This window comes from Saccostrea echinata, unplaced genomic scaffold, assembly GCF_033153115.1.
Source record: "Saccostrea echinata isolate AGI-Se365-2 ecotype Australia unplaced genomic scaffold, CSIRO_AGI_Sech_v1 ptg000065l, whole genome shotgun sequence".
NCBI classification, from domain to species: domain Eukaryota; kingdom Metazoa; phylum Mollusca; class Bivalvia; order Ostreida; family Ostreidae; genus Saccostrea; species Saccostrea echinata.
The window spans coordinates 848,142-859,374 of record NW_026889814.1 but is presented as its reverse complement, the minus strand read 5'-3'; the positions used below and the strand labels follow the sequence as shown (position 1 = coordinate 859,374).

General features: G+C 34.8%; 1 protein-coding gene across 1 annotated transcript; it reads left to right on the top strand.

The window, feature by feature from the left end:
• Positions 1–208: 208 nt before the first annotated feature.
• LOC133176045 (kielin/chordin-like protein) lies at positions 209–6,341 on the top strand. The gene is made up of 7 exons (XM_061311215.1): positions 209–236; positions 656–781; positions 2,049–2,210; positions 2,403–2,564; positions 2,672–2,800; positions 5,844–5,966; positions 6,192–6,341. The coding sequence occupies exons 1-7, from the start codon at positions 209–211 to the stop codon at positions 6,338–6,340; spliced, it is 879 nt and encodes a 292-aa protein (XP_061167199.1). The 3' UTR covers position 6,341.
• The last annotated feature ends 4,892 nt before the right edge of the window (positions 6,342–11,233 follow it).

Sequence of the window (11,233 nt, the reverse complement as noted above, 5' to 3'; positions counted from 1 at the left end):
TTTTCCGAAATGTGTCATTCCATCCCGTAGTACTGTATGTTACCTGTAGATGTATGTCTTCGGGACTGAGGGTCGTACTCAATTAATTAAATGACTTGTATAATTCCATCCTGTTCTGTTAATTATTTGTAGCTGTATGTCATGATGTGTCGTACACAGTAGATTAGATTTATAGCCCTATACTCGAACTGTAAATTATTGTAGCAGTATGTCATCTGGACGATGTGTCGTACTCAGTAAATTAAATGTATCTGTAAATTGCTTAAATTGTAGCTGTATGGCATAGTGTGTCGTACTCAGTAAATTAAATGTATAACTTCATACATGTACTGTACATTATTTGTAGCTGTATGTCATCTAGACGGTGTGTCGTACTCAGTAGATTAAATGTATAACTTTATACATGTACTGTACATTATTTGTAGCTGTATGTCATCTAGACGGTGTGTCGTACTCAGTAGATTAAATGTATGACTTTATACATGTACTGTACATTATTTGTAGCTGTATGTCACCTAGACGGTGTGTCGTACTCAGTAGATCCAACTTCATACATGTACTGTACATTATTTGTAGCTCTATGTAATCTAGACTGTGTGTCGTACTCAGTAGATTAAATGTATAACTTCAGACTTTTACTGTACATTATTTGTAGCTGTATGTCATCTAGACGGTGTTTCGTACTCAGTGGGAGACACGTGGATAGCAGACGATGGATGTAATCTCTGCACGTGCTACAAATCCGGGATGCACTGTACCACAGGCGATTGCACATTTCCCCGTAAGTTGAAACTAAAAATTCTTTGTTTTATCTATGTCTCTATTAGGATGTTGTCTTTATGATCAGATGTGGTTCATCTTTTTAACGATCGATTCTTTTTTTATTGCAAGCAACAACACTCTCTTTGTACCACAGACTATCTTTACATCTTATCTAAGCAGATTTCCCAGTTCTCTTAAAATCCAAGAATATTCCATGTACTATAATTCTTTCCCAACTTATTCAACATTTGGGTTCTCAGAGTGTGAATTTGAATTTCAAGGGTTTATCTAAATATACAGGATACTTAGAGGCTTCAAATAGAAGTGATAGGTTGTGCAGTTTATAATAAGAGCGATTCAAGACCCTTGGGCCTCTTGTTCATAAAGTGATGAGATTTCACTCCTCCATAAATGCTTGTCTCAGCTCATGTTTAATTTCTATATATATATATATATATGACGTTCTATACGTTACATACGTTTTAAACAGCTCACTTTTTTCTATTCTAAAGTGGTAGTAACCTTTATTTGGAAATAGTTAGATTCATTAACAGAATCTAATTCTAGTCCTATATAAAAGTTTTGAAAAGAGCATTCATTTATGTAGTCGACATTTTTGTACATTTGTATACATTATGTGTTACCTTTACGTTAAAGAAAACGTTTAAGTATAATGCCTCTCGTTCCTTTCCCTAAAAATTCAGTACTTTTAGCATGCATCTAAAGAGCTACTAGAATAAACAGTACATGACAGAGCAGGCAGCCATAGGGCAGTCCAAAATTTGATGAAAATAGGCCCAAGACGATTCGGGAATACTTTTTCGACTCTTTCGGTCTAAGAGTTGGCCTAGATTTGATATGTGTTATCAATTCTTATTGCCAAAAACAGTTGCACACTGGAATATTTTAAACTAGGAACTCAGTGGTCATACACATGTACTTATCTTTTAAATAACTGTATTTTTCACCTAAAATTCAAATTACATGTACAGTGAACTACTGAATGCTAGAGGTACATTTATGGCAAGGACGACGTGAAACCCATTCTAAATTAACTATTCACCATTTTGAATTGAGACCCCCTGTTCCCCGTTCCTAACGTCACCTGAACAAGTGCACCACTTTGACTTCATATCAATAAATAATCAACAAATTAAACCAACTGTTCAGATATCTAATAATGTGATTTTTGATGGATACAGTGCTAGCTCACATATCTTTTAAAAAATAAGCATGTACATACATGTATAAATAGTTCAAGTTTGTTATTTTTTATATTAACATAGACAGATGTACCTATCATGGAAGAAGCTACGTAGAAGGAGACCGGTTCCTGGCATCTGATGGTTGTAATCATTGTCTCTGTACTCTACACGGGTCTGCCTGTACAGAAATGGCGTGTATTGGTACTGAAACCACGACAGCTGCCCCACAACCTGTAGGCAAACGTGAGGAGTATTGAATTCTAATCGTAATGTATCCATGCCCTTCTTTAGAATTGTGCAGCTGTAGAATTGATCTTATACATTGATAACCTCGCATATTATCGCTCAGTCATGGGAATATTGACAGCGACAGACAATAGACATATTTTCAAGATTTCTAAATTTTTGTGAAAATAATAAATTGATTTAATGTAGGGGAGATAACTACAACTCCTGCCGCCCCTCAGACTGGCGGATGCCATTATAACGGCAAGACCTACTGGGCCGGTGATAGCTTCCGGGCGACAGATGGGTGTAACACCTGTTACTGTTCAGCGCATGGCGGGGCCTTGTGCACAGAAATGTTCTGTGGACCAAGTATGACTGCTTCTTATCATTTATTAACTTCCAAATGTAATTATGAAAATACGAGTAATATGAAATGAAAGAGTATGTCTTGACTTTTCACCCTTGATGTATTGTAGTGTTACTCTGCCACTACAACGGAACTGATCATAAGTCCGGAAGTACCTACCCCTCAACGGATGGGTGCAATACATGTACCTGTACAGAATCCGGACTCACAGTGTGCACAGAAAGGGCTTGTCTTAGAGGTTTACTCATTTGAATTTAAAATGATATTTTTTTAAAAGGGATTGAGACTTAGTTAGATGTACTTTCTAGTTTATGTAAGCCATAGGCACTCCCCAGCTTAATTGTTAAAAAATATATATCTACTATACTATATACATAAACATAACTATAAACATAACATAGCATGAAACTAGCCTCCATGTTGGATTCCGCTTAGGGACACTTTCTGACTAATGGCGCGAATTTCTCGCCCAAGTCGGACTTTTCTCAGACATCGGAAGCTGTCATTTATTGAAATAAAATCAAATCAGGTTGAACCTTGCAGTACGTTCGTCGCATTCACGCGTTTTCTAACATTTTCATGCAAATCAGGTCTCCTCGGCCGGAACTTGAAGGTTTATGGGGGTATAGATAATTCGATCGTCGTTTACCTTCAAAGTGCATCTCATGGAAAGCTGACGTTGTTTTTCATAACGAACGAATGTACCGTGAAATAGATATAATTTTACATCAATAGGACCTTGCAAAATTTTATAATAAGCATTTTCAGGCCCATCAAAAGCTGTTTCAGTGTGTGTTTGTGTGTGTGTACTTGGGGGGGGGGGGGGGGTCAACCGAACACCATATTCTTTGACAAGAAAATATATTAGGCCTATTGAAGGAGGACAATCGTAAGATAGGTTTGTTTTCTATTGCATAGTATTAGCATATTCATGTATTGGCAAAATTATAGGTGTGAAAGGAGGGGGCACGATTTATCTTTGCATTTTTATTACTTCTATTGATAAAAAGAAGTCTAGCAGATACATGTACTTGAGCTTATGAAAATATATTGTCAACCCGTTAGTCTATAAGTCAACATTGCCAATGGATTATATACGCTTTAGTACTAATTTTAACTACAAGTATTATGAGTTTCTATCGCCACTTAATCTTTTTGACAGCCCCCTCCCCCTTGAAATCCCGGATTCGTCTCTGTAAAGTGTATTACTTACATACATGTCAAGTATTATAAGTATTACTTTTATTGCAAAATAAATAAATATACAAGTACATGTATATTTTATCCTGATAGCGGGACTTATTTCTAATACATGGATTCATACAGGTAACTATAATAAAATGGGACAGTCTAAAGTTTAATAAGTTCAAAATTTTCACTAAAATATTATATAAGTGGTTTGGATGTTTTAAATATTTTGTGAGGGCAATTATTTCTAAACATTTATATTTTGGCACATCACCGTTAATATTTAAAAAAGCTGAAACTAACTTCATCAGCTCACTCTTTGTCGATTTTATTACAGAGTTCCACTGAGAATGATAGCACGTATGGCATTAGTTTTGACCGAGAACCAGCTTCAGTCAGTTAGCAAATGCAAAGACAGCTAGATTAGGAGTCATTTAATAGACTAGTTTACTATGTATATGTCATAACAATGAAGTTCCTGAGCCCCGCCCCGCGCTGATTTCACTGCAAAAACCACATATAAACACAAACATATACACAAATGCTAAACTATTAATTGCTTCATGTGCAAGATTATAAAGTGTGACTGAATTTGCACATGACAAGTCACAACTACAGTAAAGGATTCAATTCGTGATGCGTAATTCTGAGGGGACAACTATTTGATTCTGATAGGTGCTGGCAGATTTTGGAGAAGAAAAAAATCTGTCCTTGAAAATGTTGAAAAAAAAATCTATTTTCCACTAAGAAGAAAATAAATTATTTGACTTTGATTGATGGTAACCCCCCTTCCTCCGCTCCCCGCACACACTCTAATTTTCTTTATTTTTTCCTACCCACATTTTTTTGGTGTAGTAGAAATAAAAAAAAAAACTGTTCTAAATCATCTTTGAAATAAATAATCTGTCCTTCAATGACATGTAAATAAACATTTTGAAAAAAAATACCAGCCCCCCCCCCCTTTAGAATCAAGTTGTCGTCTTCCGAATTGTATTATTCTGTTTTTCTGCACCATCATTGAATCCCCCCCCCCCAAAAAAAAAGCCAAGTCTTTTCCCTATGTATAGTTCCTTTTCTTCCAATATATCTTAGAAATTTTCGTGCAGAACTTACTTCTGCAAATATCTGCTTTATTTTATTATATTTATTTACTAAACATTTTACTCCACCCCTTCCCCCCGGTTAAATCCACCTCTGTATTGACGACTCATCTCCTTAAACGTGCCCCCTTCCTTTCACCCCTATAATTTTGCCAATACATGAATATGCTAATACTATGCAATAGAAAACAAACCTATCTTACGATTGTCCTCCTTCAATAGGCCTAATATATTTTCTTGTCAAAGAATATGGTGTTCGGTTGACCCCCCCCCCCTCCTCCCCAGTACACACATAAACACACACTGAAACAGCTTTTGATGGGCCTGAAAATGTATATAAAATATTGCAAGGTCCTATTGATGTAAGATTATATCTATTTCACGGTACATTCGTTCGTTATGAAAAACAACGTCAGCTTTCCATGAGATGCACTTTGAAGGTAAACGACGATCGAATTATCTATACCCCCATAAACCTTTAAGTTCCGGCCGAGGAGACTCGATTTGCATGAAAATGTTAGAAAACGCGTGAATGCGACAAACGTACTGCAGGGTTCAACCTGATTTGATTTTATTTCAATAAATGACAGCTTCCAATGTCTGAGAAAAGTCCGACTTGGGCGAGAAATTCTCGCTATTAGTCAGAAAGTGCCCCTAAGCGGAATCCAACATAGAGGCTAGTTTCATGCCTTGTTTTGTTTATAGCATAGTAGCTGGGGAGTGCCTATGAGCAAAACCTGTGATTTAACATGGATTTAGATAAAAACGTTTGTCTAAAGTAGTCTAGGTTAGCAAATCAGTTCCTCTCCATTCAAAATAACCTTCTCTTTAAAAACAAAGTAGACTTTTTTCATTTGTATTGTTTATAAGCATATTTCACTATGGATAGATGTCTTTCTAGGTTATACATTAGTGTAATTAACAAGTCTTTTATTTTACTCTGGTCGAGCTGAATCTTTGCAGTGACTTAACATTTCTTTATGAATTCTTTAGGCTGTATTTACAATGGACGTCAGTACGAGCAGGGCGTGACATTTAACAGCGTAGATGGATGTAATGTTTGCAAATGTTCAGATGATGGATCCTATTCCTGCACAACAAAACTTTGCATATCAAGTATACACTCAAATTTACCTTAATCCATGTGTGCAGAAAAACGTAGCTAAATTGTACTACAATAAATACCTGAATCAATTGTACAACTTAAGCAGATTTATGGCAAATTTCATTACATTAAACCTACAAAATTTTGAAATATCTTCTTTAAGGAGTTTTGGATAACCTTTTATCTGTTATTTTATGAAACCTGTTCAGGATAATTGATGTTCTGTGTTGTTTCAGAGGTGTGTGATTATAATGGAAAAATGTATAACGTTGGGGAAGGGTTCCCTGCTGATGACGGATGTAATCGGTGTTTCTGTGCTGCTGGGGGCGTGGTTGCCTGTACTAAAATGTACTGTCCGCCCTCAACTCCTCCACCTAGTCAATAAATAAAACAAATATGATAACCTGAAGTGAATGTTGTCTTTTGAGTTGATATTTTTCTTTCAAAGTCAAATGGACAAATCAAGATCGTTGAATGAGAAAATGTGTTACCGGTATGTTTACCTGTAATTGATAGATCCCAAAAGGAATGTACCGACGTTTATCTTTCTATTTTTACATCAACTGAATATTCTCTCCTTTATTTCTTATGAAAACTACTTTCCTTCATTCGTCCACTTACTCTGAATAAACTAGTTAGAACCGCCTTTATGAAAATTTTCTTAAGGAGTGGCTCTTCTCTCAATGAAACAAACCGTGACGTACCGGTCAATAATACAATATTTCACATATTTAAACCTTTTTTATACGATTATTTATACATGTAATGTGTTTCTTTGTTATTGCAGGATTAAGGGTTGCAATCACTGAAGGAAAAAAGCTAACACAGCTTATTTGATTTTTCTCTGGTATGGTTCAATAATTAAGTTCTGCATTAACAAACAAAGAAATCATTTTATTTTTCGATTAATTGTTTAACGTTTATTTATTGCTTTTTTGACAATTCATCATACATTCTATGCATATGTGTATGATACCCTTGTAGAACCTGCAATCAATACATTCTTACATTCTGGAAATGAACACAGGTAGTCTAGTGGTAGGGCACCTGTTTTGTGATCGGCAGGTCTGGGTTTGATTCCCGGCGCAACGTCTATCTTGAACATCTATGTTTGTGGTGCCTGTTCCTTCGCCAAGCGCCCGATGTTGTATAGTTAACCTTCCTCATAGCAATACTTCTCCCATGAAATGTATATAGTAAATCTTCCCCCTCTGAATAATTACATTATTACATATTAATTATAGCAAATGTTTCTCTCATGTATTCTACTATATTAGTTAATTTTCCCCGGGGAAGGTTTTCTACATAGCAAACATTCCTTTAAACAAAGGAAAACATCTCCAGATATTTTGCTAAATAGTAAAGGTACCCTTTATTACGGATATTTATTCCTAATTCGGAATTGGGTGCACTCTTTTTTTTAATATTGATTGTTGGTAATGAAAATTTACTTGATTGATGTACAATATTCCGAATTAACAAATATAAATTGCTACACTAGACGTGGTATACTTTTGATCTGCTCAATAAAATTTCCTGGAATTATAGTAAAAGGATATCTGAATGAACCGTGTGTCATCGTAGAGTCTAAACTAACTAGAGCTAAGGCGATCAGAGGAAATCCTGGCCTGCATAATGCCACGGGTGCTTGTCTCCAGTGAAGAAAAAAACATGACATTAAAATCAGTAGACCTGATTATTCCACCTTATTTCAATAAATCACATACAATATATATTTTATCCTGCAACCACCCCTTGCATTGACCTAATAAAGGTAACCTAATAAACCAAAGCTTTATTCGGTCAATGCCCTAATAAAGCCTCGTGGATGTATTCCGACGTTCTAAAAGCATTGTGACGTCATGAATATTGCAATGTTTAAGCCAAATATTCAACTGCAGAGATGTACCTAAGTCGATTGAAAATAGCTCGTTTTGAAGGTCATGTAAAAATATGTTGCAGGATAAACAAAATACATCGATATTGTCTTGAAATATAAGCAATATTTGGGCTCGGGTCGAAAACGTGATAGAGGGCTCGGCAAGCCTCGCCCTCTATCACGTTTTCTTACCCTCGCCCAAATATCGCTTATATTTCAAGACAGTAACCATGTATTTTATATGTATTTGCTTCTTAACCACAGTTATCTGGATACAAACCGCGAGGACTTCAAATATTCTCGTAATTTTTTGTTTTGATGCTGTTGTGACGTCATATTTCAAAGTATGGAAACTCTCTGAGAAAAATTATTAATAACACAATTATGAAAAAAGAGAATGTTTTATATTGATTTTAACATGGGAATGTTTTTCTTATGTTTCTTAAGTTCTTAAAATGGTTTTAACATGCATTCTCTGTAAGCACCAAAAAATCGAAACGACATCTCTCCGATTTTGATGAAATTTGCACCACAGGTGCATCTTGGCACAAAACTAGTAAATATGGTGTTAGAAGTTTCACACGTGCATCCGGTTGCCATGGAGACGGATCCATTGAATTTGGCCATTTTTGGCCCTTTTTGACCAAATAAAAAAAATGTAAATGCATTTTTATCTTTATGTAGTAAACTCAAACATAAATCATTGTATCATAAGAAAACATCAACTTTTAAGGTATACAGGGCATATAATCGGTTATTCCAGAATTATTCCCACTATAAGAAAAAGGTCCTGTAAATTGACATAGTTTCTGAAAATGTGTAAAATGGGAAATTTGATATTTTTTGAGAACTTTAAGGTTAAATAAAAAAAAAATTGTCTACGGAAATTTTTCAAATCTTATGTGTGTTTTCATACTTCATAATTAGGAGTGTCACCTCATGAAAAAATTGGAGTGGGATCTCAATACTATTTTTAGTAACATGTATCTATAAATAGACATATTTCAGAAAAATCTAAAAAATCAAATTTAGGCAGAGTTTAAGATGTCATTGTTAGGTATTTAAGAAATATACTGTAAAAGTCAATATGTTAGTGACAGAAACTGGACACCAAGAACTACTATGCATATTATTTGAAGGGAGTTCCGTTTTCTATTTATAGCTTCAAATGCCTTAAAATAGACATGTCTCATAATATGTGTAAAAATGACTATTTTCTATCATTTAGAAACTCCACTAAAACATAAATGATAAACATACTGCTCTCACCAATATTTCATCAATTAGAACAAGGGATAATACAATAACTCACACTTTATTGAGGATAGGCTCTCATTTCTATGAATAGTACAAATGTCTAAAATTAGACACATGGGAAATTAACGACGAAATGTAGATTTTTGCACTATTTCTCACATTAGAGATGAACAATTTGCATACTAACTGTCATTAACTGTAACTGACAAATGTGACTGAAAAGTACAGGAGAGCATTAACTGAAATGCAGAATAATAAGCGGAGGTTTCCATTTCTATTTATAGTAACAATTGTTTAAAAATAGACATTCTGCAAATTATCAAGAAAATGTAGAATTTTGCACTATTTTCTCACATTAGGGATGGACAATTTACAGACAAACTGCTATTAACTGTTAATAACATAAAGGGAACAACACGTACAAGAAAGCATTAACTTAAATGCAGAATAATAAGCGGAGGTTTCCATTTCTATTTATAGTAACAAATGTTTAAAAATAGACATACTGCAAATTATTAAAAAATGTAGAATTTTGCACTGTTTCTCACATTAGGGATGGACAATTTGCAGACTAACTGTTATTTACTGTTGTTGACATAAGGCGACTGACAAGAGCAAGACAGCATTAACTGAAATGCAGTACATTCAGTGGAGGTTTCCATTTCTATTTATACTAACAGATGTTTTAAAAATCATATCATAGAGGAAATGTAGAATTTTGCACTATTTCTCACATGAGGGATGGGAAATCTGCAGACTTATTGTTATAAAGGTTATGTATTCGACAAGAAAAACACAGCATTAACTGAAAAGTAGAATAATCGGTGGAGGTTTCCATTTTTAGCTCTTCTGAGCCAAAGGCTCAAAGAACTAATGCTATGGCCATTTGTGCAGTGTGCGTAAACTTTATAGAATATGGGCCATAACTCAAGAACCCCTTGGCCAATTATTGTCAACTTTGTTACAGGGTATCCTTGGCCCAACAGCTCCTATTTTTACTAAAACTAGGGTTGTGACCCTTAAATAAGGGGAGATACATTTAATTAGGAAAATATAAACAAAAGCACTGATTGCTAAAAAATCTTCTCAAGAACCACGGGGCAGATTATCACCAAACTTACACAAAAGGATGAAGATATGTTGTAGATTAGAATTTGTACGGGGAATCACCCTAGGGCAAAGGGCATGGTCTCAAGGTCACTTCAAAGTTGACCAAAAATTACATTATATTAAAATGTTGATATATTGCTTACTATAAGGACTAGGATCATCAAGTCTTGTCAGTTGATGCATATGAGGACCGCATATCATGTTGACTCAAAAGTAGGTCACGGTGACCTACTTTTTAAATTTTGCGGCCATTCTTTTTCAAAATGATTTAGAGGCATATTTTGAACAATTTAAGGCCTATGATCATCAAACTTTGTCAGTTGATGTATCTTGGGTCCTCGTAGTACGTTGACTAAAAGGTAGGTCACCTTGACCTACTTTTTGAATTTTATGGCTAATCTTTTTTTAAAACAATTAAGGTCATTAATTCGAATACTGAGAGGTTTAGAATCATTAAATCTTGTAAGATGATGCATCTTGGGGCCATAAAACATATTTATTAAAAAGTAGGTCACAGTGACCTACTTTTTGAACTTTGCAGGCATTGGATTTCAAAGCGTTTTAGAGGCATAATTTGGACATTTTAAGGCCTATGATCATAAAACTTTGTAATTTGATGCATCTTTGGCCCTCAGAAAACGTCAACTGAAAAGTAGGTCACCATGACCTACTTTTTTTCTATTTATATCACTCTAATTAAATCTTTCGGGTACTAATTGGGTTAGCATCATCAAACTTTGTCAGTTGATGCATCTTGGGTCCTCGGAGTAAGTCGACTGAAAAGTAAGTCACCGTGACCTACTTTTCAATTTATATGACTATAATTAAATAATTCGGGTACTAATTGGCTTAGAATCATCATGGGTTCTCAGAGTGTTTCATCTAAAATGTAGGTCTTGATGACGTACCTTTGGAATTTCAAGACTTTATCTAAATATACAGGATACTTAGAGGCTTCAAATAGAAGTGATAGGTTGTACAGTTTATCAGAAGAGCGATTCAAGGCCCTTGAACCTCTTGTTAATTTTGCCA

Bases quoted from the DNA above. Each gene is read 5' to 3' on its own strand.
- LOC133176045 (XM_061311215.1), top strand. From the start codon at position 209: ATGTCATCTGGACGATGTGTCGTACTCA. The intron at 2,565-2,671 runs GTATGACTGCTT...GATGTATTGTAG, and splicing joins AGAAATGTTCTGTGGACCAA to TGTTACTCTGCCACTACAAC. The intron at 5,967-6,191 runs GTATACACTCAA...GTGTTGTTTCAG, and splicing joins AACAAAACTTTGCATATCAA to AGGTGTGTGATTATAATGGA.